We start from the raw sequence: 19,388 nt of genomic DNA on the forward strand, positions 1-19,388 counted from the left end.
TAAGCACACATAAAGCACTCAAATGGAGTAGGCAACACAGGAGTACACAAATATACTCATGTATTAGGCCAGTACAATAAAAGCAAAGCCGCTATCTCTAAGAATACAGGCTTATAAACCTATATGTACACACATTTGGTGATCCCAAAGTGAGATCACCTGCACTTTCTGACAAACAGTAAAATAAGTTGGCATTACTGAAACAACAAAGCCTGCATGCAGCAGAGTGGAGAAACAATGCATGTACAACCTAAACCATATACTCTGTGTTAGCAGACCAATGCAGCTTTAGCAGCCCTCCCCTACCTGTAAGTAGGCCCAGTGCCTCAACAGAGTTAAAGCTTTAGGTAACTCCCTGAGTAGGGGGTAAAACGTCTTGAAAGTCCGACCAGTTCAAGCTTTGGCAACGCAAATAGGTTGAGTAATCACTTTGGCAGTGCAAAAGGTAAGTAAAATGTTTTTAGGGGAAATCTCCAAATCCCATCACACTGTGAGCTATCATGGGCAGGGAGACCCTTGGCTATCGATCTCGTCCAGGCAAGGGAGAGTCACAGCATTGACTTTAGACCCATAGAATCCCAGTGCTAGGAGGCTTTCTATAGGCTAGTCAGCCATAGGCGGGGCCCAGGAAACCTCTGATGGGTTCTGGATGCGGGTTTCTCATGCCAGAGGTCTGGACTAGGAGGAGCCACCATTTCAAGGGTTGAAGCCTAGATGAGTATCCTCTAAGATCGCAGTAAGAGAGATAGGGCTTCAATGGGACTTGGCTTTGGCAATGCTAGTTGTCCTCAGCGGCAGTCTTCTGAGTAGTCAGCTTGTGTTCCACTTCTTTGGGGCCTTGGCTCCAGTGGCTGATCTGAGAAACAGCTGCTGGGCTCCTCTTCTTACCCTAACTTTCGACTGCATGCTGTCCCAGCCCACCAATAGCAAGGGCCAGCACCATTCAAACAGGTAAGGATGTCCACTCCTGGGGAGACTTAAACCCCACATCTGCCCAGCAATAGACATTCCCTGGCTGGAATGTGGATTCGGCCAGAAAGTCCCATCCCCATATCCGGCCAGGTCACACACAACCTCATATTACCCAGGGATTCAAGCCATATCCCATGAAAATGCATTGCCTTATATGGCATTTCCTGACCTGAGAAGGCAGGAAGAACACCAAAGATCAAGTGCTTCAGAAACAACAGCAGAACGCCGTCCACTCCCACAAGCTCATCAGAAAGCTAACAACCATGCATCAAGAGAAAAGTGAAAGGGATGCAAAGTACCCCAGCAGCACATCACTGTAAGGTGAGCTGTGATACAGTAAACCCATACAGGGACCTTGCACAGGAGACAGCGCCCATCACTGGTCACCTTATGTGCTGATCAGAGCCCCCACACTGGTTACCTACCTTATGTGCTGCTCAGTGCCCCCACACTGGTTACCTACCTTATGTGCTCCTCAGTGCCACCACACTGGTTACCTACCTTATGTGCTGTTCAGAGCCCCCACACTGGTTACCTTATGTGCTGATCAGAGCCCCCACACTGGTTACCTACCTTATGTGCTGCTCAGTGCCACCACACTGCATACCGTATGTGCTGCTCAGTGCCCCCACACTGGATACTTTATGTGCTGCTCAGTGCCCCCACACTGGTTACCTACCTTATGTGCTGCTCAGTGCCACCACACTGCATACCTTATGTGCTGCTCAGTGCCACCACACTGGTTAACTACCTTATGTGCTGCTCAGTGCCACCACACTGGTTACCTACCTTATGTGCTGCTCAGTGCCACCACACTGCATACCTTATGTGCTGATCAGAGCCCCCACACTGGTTACCTACCTTATGTGCTGCTCAGTGCCCCCACAATGGTTACCTACCTTATGTGCTGCTCAGTGCCACCACACTGCATACCGTATGTGCTGCTCAGTGCCACCACACTGGATACCTTATGTTCTGCTCAGTGCCACCACACTGGATACCTTATGTGCTGATCAGAGCCAGCACACTGGTTACCTTATGTGCTGCTCAGTGCCACCACACTGGATACCTTATGTGCTGATTGGTGCCCTACACTGGTTTCCTTATGTGCTGATCAGAGCCCCCACACTGGTTACATTATGTGCTGATCAGAGCCCCCGCACTGGTTACCTACCTTATGTGCTGCTTAGTGCCACCACACTGGATACCTTATGTGCTGATTGGTGCCCTACACTGGTTTCCTTATGTGCTGATCAGAGCCCCCACACTGGTTACATTATGTGCTGATCAGAGCCCCCGCACTGGTTACCTACCGTATGTGCTGCTCAGTGCCACCACACTGGTTACCTACCTTATGTGCTGCTCAGTGCCCCCACACTGGATACCTTATGTGCTGCTCAGAGCCCCCACACTGGTTACATTATGTGCTGATCAGAGCCCCCACACTGGTTACCTACCTTATGTGCTGCTCAGTGCCACCACACTGGTTACCTACCTTATGTGCTGCTTAGTGCCACCACACTGGATACCTTATGTGCTGATTGGTGCCCTACACTGGTTACCTTATGTGCTGATCTGAGCCCCCACACTGGTTACCTACCTTATGTGCTGCTCAGTGCCACCACACTGGTTACCTACCTTATGTGCTGCTCAGTGCCCCCACACTGGATACCTTATGTGCTGATCAGAGCACCCACACTAGTTACCTTATGTGCTGCTCAGAACCCCCACACTGGTTACATTATGTGCTGATCAGTGCCCCCACACTGGTTACCTACCTTATGTGCTGCTCAGTGCCACCACACTGGTTACCTACCTTATGTGCTGCTTAGTGCCACCACACTGGATACCTTATGTGCTGATTGGTGCCCTACACTGGTTACCTTATGTGCTGATCAGAGCCCCCACACTGGTTACATTATGTGCTGATCAGAGCCCCCACATTGGTTACCTACCTTATGTGCTGCTCAGTGCCACCACACTGGTTACCTACCTTATGTGCTGCTCAGTGCCCCCACACTGGATACCTTATGTGCTGCTCAGAGCCCCCACACTGGTTACATTATGTGCTGATCAGAGCCCCCACACTGGTTACCTACCTTATGTGCTGCTCAGTGCCACCACACTGGTTACCTAACTTATGTGCTGCTCAGTGCCACCACACTGGTTACCTACCTTATGTGCTGCTCAGTGCCACCACACTGGTTACCTACCTTATGTGCTTCTTAGTGCCACCACACTGGATACCTTATGTGCTGATTGGTGCCCTACACTGGTGACCTCATGTGCTGATCAGAGCCCCCACACTGGTTACATTATGTGCTTATCAGAGCCCCCACACTGGTTACCTACCTTATGTGCTGCTCAGTGCCACCACACTGGTTACCTACCTTATGTGCTTCTCAGTGCCCCCACACTGGATACCTTATGTGCTGATCAGAGCCCCCACACTGGTTACATTATGTGCTGATCAGAGCCCCCACTCTGGTTACCTACCTTATGTGGTGCTCAGAGCCCCCACACTGGTTACCTACCTTATATTTTGCTCAGTGCCACCACACTGGTTACCTACCTTATGTGCTGCTTAGTGCCACCACACTGGATACCCTATGTGCTGATCAGAGCCCCCACACTGGTTACATTATCTGCTGATCAGTGCTCCCACACTGGTTACATTATGTGCTGATCAGAGCCCCCACACTGGATACCTTATGTGCTGATTGGTGCTCTAGACTGGTTACCTTATGTGCTGATCAGATCCCCCACACTGGTTACATTATGTGCTGATCAGAGCCCCCACACTGGTTACCTACCTTATGTGCTGCTCAGTGCCACCACACTGGTTACCTACCTTATGTGCTGATCAGTGCCCCCACACTGGATACCTTATGTGCTGATCAGAGCCCCCACACCGGTTACATTATGTGCTGATCAGAGCCCCCACACTGGTTACCTACCTTATGTGCTGCTCAGTGCCCCCACACTGGATACCTTATGTGCTGATCAGAGCCCCCACACCGGTTACATTATGTGCTGATCAGAGCCCCCACACTGGTTACCTACCTTATGTGCTGCTCAGTGCCACCACACTGGATACCTTATGTGCTGATCAGAGCCACCACACTGGTTACATTATGTGCTGATCAGAGCCCCCACACTGGTTACCTACCTTATGTGCTGCTCAGTGCCACCACACTGGTTACCTACCTTATGTGCTGCTCAGTGCCCCCACACTGGAAACCTTATGTGCTGATCAGAGCCCCCACACTGGTTACATTATGTGCTGATCAGAGCCCCCACACTGGTTACCTACCTTATGTGCTGCTCAGTGCCACCACACTGGTTACCTACCTTATGTGCTGCTCAGTGCCACCACACTGGATACCTTATGTGCTGATTGGTGCCCTACACTGGTTACCTTATGTGCTGATCAGTGCCCCCACACTGGATACCTTATGTGCTGATTGGTGCCCTACACTGGTTACCTTATGTGCTGATCAGTGCCCCCACACTGGATACCTTATGTGCTGATTGGTGCCCTACACTAGTTACCTTATGTGCTGATCAGTGCCCCACACTGGTTACCTTATGCGCGGATCAGTGCCCCCAAAATGAGTGAGTCAAGTAAGGGGATTAAAGCAAAAAGACTTCAATTACCTCCAAATGTTGGTACAGGGTTCAGGCCATAGCAAATATCTGGGGGTTCCAATGATGTCAATGAAAGGAACTGTACAAAAAGAAAATATTTGATGGTTCCATTGATGTCTATGGAAGGAACGTTGCACACAGAAAATATCTGAGGGTTCCAATAAAGGAACACTGCATATGCAGAAGGGACGGCCTCTAGCAGTTTACTCCAGTCGGCTCCTTTTAGGGCAGGGTCAAGAGTGATTTGCACATAACTGATACCCTTCTGTAATGGAATGGAAAAAGGGGTGACAATGGTTGCACCAACACATCTCAACCACATGTGAGTCTTCTGGGTAACACTGCCATTCTGTTTAGCTTTTCTGTGCCATTACATGTGAGGACCTATCATGGACAAATGAGTCTTCACCCCATCCCAAAAGGAGCGGACCTACTAGAAATGCTAGGCCACAGAATAAACAAGTCTCCAAATGGTTTACTGCTAAGCTGAAGCACATCAAAAAAGGAAAGCAAAAGCATGAGAAAATCTGGGAAAGAAACAGCCCCCCCACAGAGAAACTGGCCGTGCATCGCCAGCCACACAACCACAGAACGGAAACCATCAGCGCAACATTTCAGAACAATGTCTTAAAAATCCTCCAAGAATTCAAGAACCCGGGCAGCCTGCAACACGACTACGATATCAATGCAAGAACTCTATCATGAGTCACTTTAGCAACACATTTAAAAAAATCCAAGAGCACCTGGGTAGGAGGGAGCAACCACACTTTACCCAAATAAAGAAACCCTCCGCACATAACCTCCCACCCGACATTAACAGCCGTTCGTTACGCATGAGTTCATCTCCGCGGTCATCACCAGCAGCCAAGCAGGCTCTCCAGAAGCCTCATGCCCCCCAACTTCTACAAAACCATAACCTAGCACACCGGACTATCACCTGGCTTCCTGTACCTGCTCAACATCTGCGTAGAGCAAGAGGCCGTTCCTCTCACCGTCAAAGCAGCCTTCGGCAAATGTTTCCACAATAACCCCATGGCTGACCCAAACGACTGAGCAAACTACCACCCAATCTCCAAAACACCTTCCATCGCCAAAATACTTCAGAAATACATCTACCAGCAGCTATCGGAATACAGCCTCCTCCACGTGCCAGACACGCATTCAGGCCAATGAGAGGAACGGAATCGACACTATACTCAATATGCGATATACTACAGGCCAACACGGACAATGGCCCACCCAATGGACTCATACATCTTCACTTATCAGCCACCTTTGACACCATCAGTCACAAGATCCTACTAAAAGGAAATAGGGACACTGGAGTGAAGCAAACTGTCCTACACAGTCTCACATCATTACCAAACGAGAGAAGGTTAACACGCACAGCACCTTTCAGGTCACATCCTTGCACCCTGACATGCAGAGCACCCCAGGGATCCAACCTCTCACCTCCATATATGCTGTCTCCCCATCAGAATCTCATCAGCCACACAGGGTGCACGTGCTTCAACTACGGAGATGACACTCAAATCCCGAATGACCCAACAATGGACACACCTGATCTGAGCAGATGTCTTGCACACATCACATTTTTCTGCCAGGACAGGCAGGAACATTCTGTGCAGTATCCTTAGATGGAAGCAGCCATTTTAGATCATCACGGCACTGACTTGGCACTTGAGGGGGCACTGCTTATCAAGGCTGATCGCCAGGAATCTAACATTGCAGAACAATTAATATTCTCTTAGAGATTTGAATAATTTACTCGATGAAAAGACCAAAAATCCAAGGAGGATGGTATCTTTCTCCCCCCAAGTTCTCCAACTGTCCTCTATTCAGGACAGACCCTTTTGTCTGGAGAGCAAAGTCAGCCAGCCGTTCTTCAAAGGGCCTACTTAGCGCAAAGTGAATCTGAGCGCGAATTGTGCAGTGAATTCAATCGTTGTTAGATGATATTAATGCGTTTCGCTGAATTGATACTAGAGTGGATGTTAGGCAATACATGGAGATGATATTGAAGCGCTTCGCTGAATCGATACTAGAGTGGATGTTAGGCAATACACGGAGATGATATTGATGCGTTTCGTTGAATCGATACTAGAGAGGATGTTAGGCAATACATGGCGATGATATTGATGCGTTTCACTGAATTTATACTAGAGAGGATGTTAGGCAATACATGGAGATGATATTGATGCGTTTCGCTGAATCGATACTAGAGAGGATGTTAGGCAATACATGGCGATGATATTGATGCGTTTCGCTGAATCGATACTAGAGAGGATGTTAGGCAATACATGGAGATGATATTGATGCGTTTCGCTGAATTGATACTAGAGTGGATGTTAGGCAATACATGGACATGTATTGATGCGTTTCGCTGAATTGATACTAGAGTGCCCCCCTTCTCACCCACTGATGTCAGATTCCTGCATGTCAGGCAACCCATCTCAAGACAACTCTGTAGACCAATGCTGCTCCTCGGAACTCATACTGAATAGCACATGCACCCTCAATGTCTTTATCTGACTCCTGATAAGAATTTGGCCCATTTGAAGCTGCATCTGGGTGGTTATCTGTCACTGTGACACAAGCTTGTCTTATTTCCGTTATTTGCAAAGAATATGCAGAGTTTGGAAGAGAGGGGTGTTGAAGCAAGGGTTGAGTTATGAAACCGGGCCTGCAGCTCATCACCCACGGATGTCTCAATGCTGCGTCTTGATAGAGCTGTGGCTTTTGCTATCCATCTTGTCGGTGTGTAGGAAAAAAACAACTGAATAATGTGCATCAATGTTTCTTTTCATCGGAAAATCTTGCAATCTCAACAACATCCATATTTACTATCAAAGACGAGTGAAATGATCCAAAAGAGCCCACCAGAACCGTTGCTTGTAGGTGGTCTTACACCACGGGTGAATCCTACGCCCTGCCTTCGATCTGGCTTGAGAGCTATATCAATGCTGACAACCCTTCCCTCCCATTGGATATATCCAAGGAGATGTGGTGCTTGCCAGATGCCAGTATGGGCTCCAGACCACATCTGGTACATCCACTACCCACGATGGGAGGACATATTATGACTGCACGTCCGTGGCTAAACGCTGGTGTACCGCAATGCCAGTGGAAGTACATTAGCAAGCAGAACCGCTCAGAGGTGGTCACGTATGCTGTAGACCGAGAAGGCACAACGCTGTCGGTGGCAGAGCAGGGCCTTACGGTTCCATTCACTTTAGCTTTGTTTCAGTCACACACTATAAAAACTTAAAAATACAAAATCATGAATGCTGAACTCTCAGTCCTGCGTCTCTGTGCCGAGGCGCGTGGTTGGTGCGGGCGTTCCCTGAACCTAGTTGCTGCACTGGTCTGTGTGCCCTTATGTCGGGTCCAGACCGGCTGTGACTGACTAAGCTTGCTGTCATCCAGGTGAGTTATGTCTTTCCGTCTTTATTCTGTCTCTTTCTTTCCCTCTGTTTTTTCTGTCTTCTCGGTGTCTTGCTCCACTACACTGTTCCCTAACAATGTCTCTTTTTGTTTTCACAGGGATGGTTGTGATCTCGGAATTGCTGCACCGATGACGAAGACCAGAGTGAGTTATTGATGCGTGGAGCGCTGCGCTGTTTATTGGTGTTAATTGGTAACCTGTGTTCTCTTCTCTTCTTTGCAGGAGTGCAGAATAACTCGAAGTGTGTTCTGCTGTTTGGGTGTGGTTTAAATAGCCCAGGTAAAGTAGTTCCAGGCCAAGTAGTTCCAGGCCCAGCCACACCCAAAACACTAGACCGCATGGCTTGGTTCTAAAGAACTGAGCTGTGTAAGAGGCCTCCATGTTGGATGAAGTTCCAAAACTGGTATTGCTTTATTCCTGATAATGAGCCTGGCGCCAAAGGCCATGTATGTTTCTGATGGAGTTTTAAGGCCCTTGGGGCCAGTGTGAAGGGCTTTAGCCCCACTGCTGCCAGGGGGCTGTTATACCAGAGGGGGTCAGGGGCATGGATCGTCACACCCGTCGAAACATCCTCCCTTTCATCACCACGACCAAGGACCAGGAACAAAGGTCTGCGACACTGCAATAGGAAGGTATCCGCTGCAACAAATTCTTCCATTCACAGGCACTGTGGGGCTCAGGGTACATCTACCTTTTGCGAATTGTGGTGCTTCCTAGCTTGAGGAGTACTATTTTAAACTCGTTTGAGTTGACCTCAACTCATCCTGGACTGGCCTTCCAGCTTCTGCCTCTTCAAGGTGACTCCTCATGAGCTCCTGTGATTTTCTGTTTGAATTGCTGACTTGTCTAAAAACATTTTCTAAAAAGAGAGCATCAGAACTTTGAACAAGCCCATTGAATGTGGCTGTCCTGGCTCCCTAAAGGCCCCCTTCTGAACCTATTGGCTTAGGCAGTGCTTGTTCCCTTACATGTTTTAATTGTTGAACACTACTATTGCTCGGAATAAAGACTGCCTACATCCCTTTGGGAGAAACTAACTGTTTTTCAAAGTACAAAGTATGTTCTGATCTGACTATAACGTTTCCCTCCTTATAAGTCAATATTGCAAAGGTGATAAAAAAAGTGTTATTACTGACCTCAAATGACGTCACTCAATGTGCTGGAATATGTATAACATATGAACATTTACTCACCTGCTTTATTGTACTTGTTGAAATTAAATCCTAACTTTGGGATTAATGTTACTATTAGTTGTTGCTTTTTAAAGATTGCCTAATTATCCTTGTGTATATATAAATAAATAGTTATGCTATATAACTTAAGCTGTTCTACTGTCTCACTTGCTTCCAGGTGGTATATGGCATGTGCAAAGTGCTGTTGCTTTTCTGGAGGTATACTTTCATTTCCTAAGACTTGCATTGTACCCCATTATCTGTGAGCAGGTCTGTGGTCATTCTGTGCTCTAATCCACTCACACGTGCATGCCAAATGGAGATACATAACAACACATGCCTGTGATGTGTAGGTCTCTGCACACTTACTGTTCAGATCACAACCAAGAAGCTCCATACGCAGGGTGGTGCGACCGCTGTAGTGAGTGGGGTGCAGTCGAATGTACCTGCTCACAATTGGGGGGTTGAAAGTGTTCTCCACAACTCCACTTCCATCCACATTCCCAAAGAATACCTGGAGAGAAAGCAAGGAAAAACACCTTTACAGAGGTATACAGGACATTGTAGGAGTACTTGATATTCACATGACGTGGGAAGTGGTTGTCAACTTGGCCCCCTTCAAAGTTGAATGCTTTAAGCTATAGTATAGACATGCGTCAATTTCATTCGAGAAGGCATGAAGTGGGAGAAGGTTTCCCGCATATGACATGTTATCATTGATTTAAGTATTGAGTGCATGTACCCCTGTACTACTTCACATTATTGAATTCTGACCAAGACCCTATGACAGCAAAAGGTTTGCTTGAGGAGAGGACAACTCAGTGTACTTCTCTCTCCAAATACTACTCCCACTGGCTTCGGATCAAGATCTTTAACACAAGGATCCCCACCCCCCCATAAAAGGCATACTTACTTACCAGGAGAGGAGGGGGCGATTAGACGTGAGGGCCCGTTTCACAAGAGGAGGGAAGAGTCTGGTAAATGTGCAGACCCCCACATGCTGTCTGTGTAGAAATTGACAACTCAGGTTGTAGAGACTGAAAGAAAGGTCAATGTCTAGAAACATAACCCAAGAGAAACAATGGAGGAAGTACGGGTTGTTGAAGTTCTCTAGGAAAACGTGGGCTCCGTGTGGGGGCTGTTCCAAGGGGGTGCAGTATGGACCTTATTAAACTCCTTTCGTTCTAATTTGTGATCCTCTCTAATCTGGGAACAGAAATGCAGGCCCTTCGAAAACCTGGACCAGTGATTGACATGTTCTCAGCCCTACCACAAGCTCACGCTGCAGGTGCTGACAGGTGACTGCAAAATACCACAACAGATCATTTAACTCTAGGAAGGAGTGCTATTCACTAATAGGTCTAATGCTAGCTTGACTTCTTGAAGAACGCCCATGGTCAACTTGTAGACTCTCATAATGTGATGTCGAGAGGTGCAGAGGGAGGCGGGGCTTAGAATGCAGACCCCCTCAGCAAACTTTGCTAAATAAGGAGCATGCGCAGGTCAAGCACAGAGCAAGAGGTAAGAGAAGAAGCTCTGGCCCGCATCTCAAAACGTGGACACCACGCATCAGTGTGATGAAGAATTGAACGTTAATAATACATGAATTAACTCCAAGCAGGCACACTTCAACCTACACATTTCTAATCAGACCTCTCAGGCAAAGTTTGATCATAATTTACAAAATGTAGAAAAGGGTGGCCGCCCTTCTACCGAGAATGAACATGGCTCAAATACCCGCTTCCATGAGGTTTCTCCCACTCGGGGGGGTTCCCAGAGTAGAAATATCCAAAATGTGTCTGGGGGTTGCTGACGGCACTCTTGTGCTGAGGAGAATTGTCTAGTGTTTCAGTCTAAAACTCCCCTTGTGGGTGGGACCAGGCTGATATGCAGATATGAGCGCCCTGAAGCCTAGGGGCGTATTGGCGCTATATAAAACCCCATTAGAAAAGAATAGAATAGGGTATTGCTCGTCTGTGGCTGTAGACCCTCTTGCAGAAAAGGCATCTGAACCATGTTCCGTATCAGTAGAAGTGCTCCCACACTTTTGTACATTTTACTCTAAGTCACCAAGGGTAACGCAGACCTAAATCCTTTGCTCAATGTGCCTTTCAGAGATTCATCTTCACCTCACTGACGCGCTCCACTCAAGCTACAGCACGTGTCTGGGGTTCCTGGTGGCACTCTTCTTCAGAGGGGAACTGCCTGCCATTCTGGTGCGGACTGCCTTGGGGGTTGGACTTGTCTGATGTGCACATGGGTCTTCCTCCTTTGTGAAGGGCAGGGTGACCCACACTGGGGTTGTAGACCCTCCTGAGAAGTACACATCCAATAGAAAAAGCTTATTTGAACCACGTTCTTCTCAGTAGAGGTGCTCTCACACTTTAGCAAAGTTAGAACATATGTCTAGGAAATTGGTATGGTTTATAAAATGTACTTACTTGCAAAAAGTGCAGCTGCAGAGAGCAAATATATTTCAAATAATGTATATCGGGATCCGTAGTTAGAGAATGGAAGACTGATACTGCGGATTACTGCTGTGATCCACAGATACCAATAGCCAGAGCAGTAGCAATAACTATTTTATTTGCATATCAAATATGTCTGCGTTATTTACTGAATAATTTAACTATCATGATTTTAGCAGAGTGTCAAATGGATCAGTGAAAGAGTTTTTTTCCGAGAAAAATTAGGAGAAGAGTCTGATAAGTAGAGCCATGGATTAAGAAAATCAGCACACCAAATATCGACCAATATTCCTAGTGGCAGTGACAACTTCTGCAAAATGCTTTTGGGATCTTGATGACCAAGTGGGAGCCAAGAGGTGGACTTCAAGATCAGCTGCTTAAAAACTCAATTACCATTACAGTGAATTATTTAATCACTTTGGAGTAGAAATTGGAATGAAAAGTGGGTCATCTACAACAGAAGAACCCAACATTGATCCTAGGAAGGTGCATGGATGGGGAAGAGGCAGAGGGCCTTTTCCCTTATGAAAGGTCAGGAACACTTCTTAAGATCTGTAATCCAGCGTGTTTGACTACATGCAAAAGTGGTCTGTTTCCTGTGGAAGAAGGTCTGTTTCCTGTGGATGAAGGTCTGTTTCCAGTTTCCTGTGGATGAAGGTCGGTTTCCTGTGGATGAAGGTAAGTTGCCTGTGGATGACAGTCGGGTTCCTGTGGATGAAGGTCAGTTGTCTGTGGATGAAGTTGGGTTTCCTACGGATGAAGGTCAGTTTCTTGTGGATGAAGGTCAGTTTCCAGTTTTCTGTGGATGAAGGTCAGTTTCCTGTGGATAAAGGTCAGTTACCTGTGGATGATGAAGATCGGTTGTCTGTGGATGAAGATCAGTTTCCTGTGGATGAAGATCAGTTTAAGATCAGTTTCCTGTGGATGAAGGTCAGTTTCCTGTGGATGAAGGTCAGTTGCCTGTGGATGAAGTTCGGTTTCCTTTGGATGAAGATCAGTTTCCTATGGATGAAGTTCAGTTTCCTGTGGATGAAGGTCAGTTTCCTGCAGATGAAGGTCATTTCCTTTCCTGTGGATGAAGGTCAGTTGCCTATGGATGAAGGTCAATTTCCTGTAGATGAAGGTCAGTGTCCTGTGGATGAAGGTCAGTTGCCTGTGGACGAAGGTCAGTTTCCTGTGGATGAAGGTCAGTTGCCTGTGGATGAAGGTCGGTTTCCTGTGAATAAACGTCAGTTGCCTGTGGATGACGGTCAGTTTCCTGTGGATGAAGATCAGTTTCCTGTGGATGAAGATCAGTTTCCAGTTTCCTGTGGATGAAGGTCAGTTTCCTGTGGATGAAGGTCAGTTTCCTGTGGATGAAGGTCAGTTGTCTGTGAAAGAAGATCACTTTCCTGTGGATGAAGATCAGTTTCCTGTGGATAAAGGTCAGTTACCTGTTGATGATGAAGGTTGGTTGTCTGTGGATGAAGATCAGTTAAAGATCAGTTTCCTGTGGATGGAGATCAGTTTCCTATGGATAAAGGTCTGTTTCCTGTGGATGAAGGTCAGTGTCCTTTGGATGAAGGTCAGTGTCCTGTGGATGAAGGTCAGTTGCCTGTGGATGAAGGTCAGTGTCCTGTGGATGAAGGTCAGTGTACTATGGATGAAGGTCAGTTGCCTGTGGATGAAGGTCAGTGTACTATGGATGAAGGTCAGTTGCCTGTGGATGAAGGTCAGTGTCCTGTGGATGAAGGTCAGTGTACTATTGACAAAGGTCAGTTTCCTGTGGATGAAGGTCAGTGTCCTGTGGATGTGGATGTAGGTCAGTGTCCTGTGGATAAAGGTTGGTTTCCTGTGGATGAAGGTCAGTTGCCTGTGGACGAAGGTCGGTTTCCTGTTGATGAAGGTCGGTTTCCTGTGGATGAAGGTAAGTTGCCTGTGGATGACAGTCGGGTTCCTGTGGATGAAGGTCAGTTGTCTGTGGATGAAGTTGGGTTTCCTATGGATGAAGGTCAGTTGCCTATGGATGAAGGTCAGTTTCCTATGGATGAAGTACAGTTTCCTATGGATAAAGGTCAGTTTCCTGTGGATAAAGGTCAGTTACCTGTGGATGATGAAGATCGGTTGTCTGTGGATGAAGATCAGTTTCCTGTGGATGAAGATCAGTTTAAGATCAGTTTCCTGTGGATGAAGGTCAGTTTCCTGTGGATGAAGGTCAGTTGCCTGTGGATGAAGTTCAGTTTCCTGTGGATGAAGGTCAGTTTCCTGCAGATGAAGGTCATTTCCTTTCCTGTGGATGAAGGTCAGTTGCCTATGGATGAAGGTCAATTTCCTGTAGATGAAGGTCAGTGTCCTGTGGATGAAGGTCAGTTGCCTGTGGACGAAGGTCAGTTTCCTGTGGATGAAGGTCAGTTGCCTGTGGATGAAGGTCGGTTTCCTGTGAATAAACGTCAGTTGCCTGTGGATGAAGGTCAGTGTCCTGTGGATGAAGGTCAATTTCCTGTAGATGAAGGTCGGTGTCCTGTGGATGAAGGTCAGTTGCCTGTGGATGAAGGTCAGTTGCCTGTGGATGAAGGTCAGTTTCCTGTGAATAAAGGTCAGTTGCCTTCTGGATGAAGGTCAGTTTCCTGTGGATGAAGGTCAGTTGCCTGTGGATGAAGGTCGGTTTCCTGTGAATAAACGTCAGTTGCCTTCTGGATGAAGGTCAGTTTCCAGTGGATGAAGGTCAGTTGCCTTTGGATGAAGGTCGGTTTCCTGTGGATGAAGGTCGGATGCCTGTGGATGAAGGTCGGTTGCCTGTGGATGAAGGTCAGTTACCTGTGGATGAAGGTCAGTTGCCTTCTGGATGAAGGTCAGTTTCCTGTGGATGAAGGTCAGTTGCCTGTGGATGAAGGTCGGTTTCCTTTGAATAAAGGTCAGTTGCCTTTTGGATGAAGGTCAGTTTCCTGTGGATGAAGGTCAGTTGAATGTGGATAAAGGTCAGTTGCCTGTGGATGAAGGTTGGTTGCCTGTGGATGAAGGTCGGTTGCCTGTGGATGAAGGTCGGTTTCCTGTAGATGAAGGTCAGTTGCCTGTGGATGAATGTTGGTTTCCTGTGGATGAAGGTCAGTTGCCTGTGGCTGAAGGTCGGTTTCCTGTGAATAAAGGTCAGTTGCCTTCTGGATGAAGGTCAGTTTCCTGTGGATGAAGGTCAGTTGCCTTTGGATGAAGGTCGGTTTCCTGTGGATGAAGGTCGGTTGCCTGTGGATGAAGGTCAGTTGCCTTCTGGATGAAGGTCAGTTTCCTGTGGATGAAGGTCAGTTGCCTGTGGATGAATGTTGGTTTCCTGTGAATAAAGGTCAGTTGCCTTCTGGATGAAGGTCAGTTTCCTGTGGATGAAGGTCAGTTGAATGTGGATAAAGGTCAGTTGAATGTGGATGAAGGTTGGTTGCCTGTGGATGAAGGTCGGTTGCCTGTGGATGAAGGTCGGTTTCCTGTGGATGAAGGTCAGTTAACTGTGTATGAAGGTCAGTTGCCTGTGGATGAATGTCGGTTTCCTGCGGATGAAGGTCGGTTTCCTGTGGATGAAGGTCAGTTGCCTGTGGATGAAGGTCAGTTGCCTGCGGATGAAGGTCGGTTTCCTGTGGATGAAGGTCATTTAACTGTGTATGAAGGTCAGTTTCCTGTGGATGAAGGTCGGTTGCCTGTGGGTGAAGGTCGGTTGCCTGTGGATGAAGGTCGGTTTCCTGTGGATGAAGGTCAGTTAACTGTGTATGAAGGTCAGTTGCCTGTGTATGAAGGTCAGTTGCCCATGGATGAAGGTCAGTTTCCTGTGGATGATGAAGGTTGGCTGTCTGTGGATGAAGGTCAGTTGTTTGTGAAAGAAGATCACTTTCCTGTGGATGAAGGTCGGTTGCCTGTGGGTGAAGGTTGGTTTCCTGTGGATGATGGTCGGTTTCCTGTGGATGAAGATCAGTTTCCTCTGGATGAAGATCAGTTCCCTATGGATGAAGTACAGTTTCCTCTGGATAAAGGTCAGTTACCTGTGGATGATGAAGGTCGGTTGTCTGTGGATGAAGATCAGTTTCCCCGTGGATGAAGATCAGTTTAAGATCAGTTTCCTGTGGATGAAGGTCAGTTTCCTGTGGATGAAGGTCAGTTGCCTGTGGATGAAGTTCGGTTTCCTTTGGATGAAGATCAGTTTCCTATGGATGAAGTTCAGTTTCCTGTGGATGAAGGTCAGTTTCCTCCAGATGAAGGTCAGTTTCCTTTCCTGTGAATGAAGGTCAGTTGTCTATGGATGAAGGTCAATTTCCTGTAGATGAAGGTCGGTGTCCTGTGGATGAAGGTCAGTTGCCTGTGGACGAAGGTCAGTTTCCTGTGGATGAAGGTCAGTTGCCTGTGGATGAAGTTCGGTTTCCTGTGAATAAACACAGGTCAGTGTCCTGTGGATGAAGGTCAATTTCCTGTAGATGAAGGTCGGTGTCCTGTGGATGAAGGCCAGTTGCCTGTGGACGAAGGTCAGTTTCCTGTGGATGAAGGTCAGTTGCCTGTGGATGAAGGTCGGTTTCCTGTGAATAAAGGTCAGTTGCCTTCTGGATGAAGGTCAGTTTCCTGTGGATGAAGGTCAGTTGCCTGTGGATGAAGGTTGGTTTCCTGTGAATAAAGGTCAGTTGCCTTCTGGATGAAGGTCAGTTTCCTGTGGATGAAGGTCAGTTGCCTTTGGATGAAGGTCGGTTTCCTGTGGATGAAGGTCGGTTGCCTGTGGATGAAGGTCAGTTGCCTTCTGGATGAAGGTCAGTTTCCTGTGGATGAAGGTCAGTTGCCTGTGGATGAAGGTCGGTTTCCTGTGAATAAAGGTCAGTTGCCTTCTGGATGAAGGTCAGTTTCCTGTGGATGAAGGTCTGTTGAATGTGGATAAAGGTCAGTTGCCTGTGGATAAAGGTTGGTTGCCTGTGGTTGAAGGTCGGTTGCCTGTGGATGAAGGTCGGTTGCCTGTGGATGAAGGTCGGTTTCCTGTGGATGAAGGTCAGTTGCCTGTGGATGAATGTTGGTTTCCTGTGGATGAAGGTCAGTTGCCTGTGGATGAAGGTCGGTTGCCTGTGGATGAAGGTCGGTTTCCTGTGAATAAAGGTCAGTTGCCTTCTGGATGAAGGTCAGTTTCCTGTGGATGAAGGTCAGTTGCCTTTGGATGAAGGTCGGTTTCCTGTGGATGAAGGTCGGTTGCCTGTGGATGAAGGTCGGTTGCCTGTGGATGAAGGTCAGTTGCCTTCTGGATGAAGGTCAGTTTCCTGTGGATGAAGGTCAGTTGCCTGTGGATGAATGTTGGTTTCCTGTGAATAAAGGTCAGTTGCCTTCTGGATGAAGGTCAGTTTCCTGTGGATGAAGGTCAGTTGAATGTGGATAAAGGTCGGTTGCCTGTGGATGAAGGTTGGTTGCCTGTGGATGAAGGTCGGTTGCCTGTGGATGAAGGTCGGTTGCCTGTGGATGAAGGTCGGTTTCCTGTGGATGAAGGTCAGTTAACTGTGTATGAAGGTCAGTTGCCTGTGGATGAAGGTCGGTTTCCTGCGGATGAAGGTCGGTTTCCTGTGGATGAAGGTCAGTTGCCTGTGGATGAAGGTCAGTTGCCTGCGGATGAAGGTCGGTTTCCTGTGGATGAAGGTCAGTTAACTGTGGATGAAGGTCAGTTTCCTGTGGATGAAGGTCGGTTGCCTGCGGATGAATGTCGGTTTCCTGCGGATGAAGGTCGGTTTCCTGTGGATGAAGGTTAGTTGCCTGTGGATGAATGTCGGTTGCCTGTGGATGAAGGTCAGTTGCCAGCGGATGAAGGTCAGTTTACTGTGGATGAAGGTCAGTTACCTGCGTATGAAGATCAGTTTCCTGTGGATGAAGGTCGGTTGCCTGTGGATGAATGTCGGTTTCCTGCGGATGAAGGTTGGTTTCCTGTGGATGAAGGTCAGTTGCCTGTGGATGAGGGTCGGTTTCCTGTGGATAAAGGTCAGTTGCTTGTGGCTGAATGTCACTTTCCAAAACAGCAGTTACTTTCCATGAGAAAGGACCTTACAAACCTATGTTTCCAAAATCACAAAACTTGAAGTTAGAGTGCAAGGACTAGGAAAGATTGGGCCAAAAGATTCATGTATGATTACTTTAGATTCATGCCAAGGAAGCCATGACTCACCGCATGCACACACAGACCGCTTCCTAGTAGGGGCTAGCATTGTGGGGCACACAGCATCCTACAACTTATACACTTTCTTCTAACATTTCCCACGTGACTCGTGCTGAGTTTATGCATGCTTTGCTCAAGCCAGAGCTCCTGAGTACTCACCATTTGGGAGTTAGTGGAGTTTCCCCGGTACTTCCTCCACTTTAGGCCATCCAGGCTATGCAATATGGTGAACTGCGAGATGTAGAGACTGGAGAGGCGCTGGCGGGCTCCCTGGGTCACTATACCATGGACGAGCTTAGGGCGCCGGAGGTCGACCTGTGGAAAACGAACATATTCCGGTATGAAATGTCTATCTGAGTCTTACAGTACCACACTGGTGACCATTTAAAAAAATGCAAATTGCATGAAGGGTGCTACCAGTGTTAGCACTTATATCTTGTTGGCACCCCTGCATGCAATTTTACACATTTGCCAGGCAAAGTGCAAAGCTGAAGAGTAAAGTCAGGCAACAAGGACTGATGGGATTTTACAGGATCCGCCTGCTCATTGGCAGGTACTCATTTGAGATGGGTTCTATTTATTTATTTTATTATTTATTTATTTATTCGCATTTGTTTAGCGCACAGGCAGCCGAGAGGGCATCGTGGCGCTTGTTACAGATATGAAAATGACTTGTTGTATATACAGTGAAGTCATTACTTAGTTGCAAGAGAAAAGTAGTAGCTACAGGAGAGGAGGAGAAGAGAGGAGGAGTAGAGAGTAAACGACACGAATGAAAAGGAGTTAGTTAAACAAGGTGGTTTTCAGTTTTTTTCGGAAGGCAGTGAGAGAGGTTTCTGCTCTGAGCGTGCTAGGTAATGCGTTCCATAGCTTAGGGGCAATGTAGGGGAAGCTTATCCCACCTGCTCTAGCTTGTTTGATGCGTGGGACCCTAAGTTGGTTGGTGTGGCATTGCCTAGATGGTCTGGTGGAGTGGGATCTGGCTAGCGTATCAGACAGGTATGAGGGTGCAGACAGGTTGATACATTTGTGTGCCGTGGTAAGTATTTTGAATGTAATGCGCTCTTTGACAGGTAGCCAGTGTGCTGCCTTTCTGGCTTGCGCGATGTGGTCCCTTTTTGGTATATTGAGAGTTGCTCTTAGTGCATTATTCTGTGTTGTTTGGAGTTTATTGAGATTGGAGTTGGAGGTGCCAGCCAATAGCGCATTACAATAATCTGGTTTGGCTCCAATGGTCGCTCTGGCAATAGAAACGCAATTATCTTTGGTTAGGAAAGGTTTGATGGCATTAATGAGTTTAGTGCTCAGGGCGGAGGCAGAAACAATGGAGTTGACTTGCTTGTCCATGGAGAGTGAGGCATCAATGTGGACTCCTAGTGTTTTAACAGAAGGTAGAACTGGGATGACACAGTTGTCTATGCAGAAATTGGTGTAGAGTAGGTCGAGGTTCGTGAGAGTGGATTTTTGACCAAGGATGAGAATTTTAGTCTTATCTCCGTTAAGACATAGGCCGTTCGTGGCCATCCATGCTTGGATGGTGGCGTATATATTCT

At 47.3% G+C, this 19,388-nt stretch overlaps 1 protein-coding gene across 1 annotated transcript in view; it reads right to left on the reverse strand.

Annotated features, from left to right (window-relative positions):
* Nucleotides 1-19,388, reverse strand: part of F8 (coagulation factor VIII) — a 906,500-nt gene that overhangs the window by 68,414 nt on the left and 818,698 nt on the right. Inside the window, exons 22-23 of the mRNA XM_069648978.1 lie at nt 17,995-18,150; nt 9,607-9,751 (exon numbers count right to left, since the gene is read on the reverse strand). Of these exons, the coding sequence (XP_069505079.1) occupies nt 9,607-9,751; nt 17,995-18,150 (301 nt within the window). The remainder of the gene's footprint in view (nt 1-9,606; nt 9,752-17,994; nt 18,151-19,388) is intronic.

Source organism: Ambystoma mexicanum, chromosome 2q (assembly GCF_040938575.1).
Source record: "Ambystoma mexicanum isolate Mex_15411 chromosome 2q, UKY_AmexF1_1, whole genome shotgun sequence".
NCBI classification, from domain to species: Eukaryota; Metazoa; Chordata; class Amphibia; order Caudata; family Ambystomatidae; genus Ambystoma; species Ambystoma mexicanum.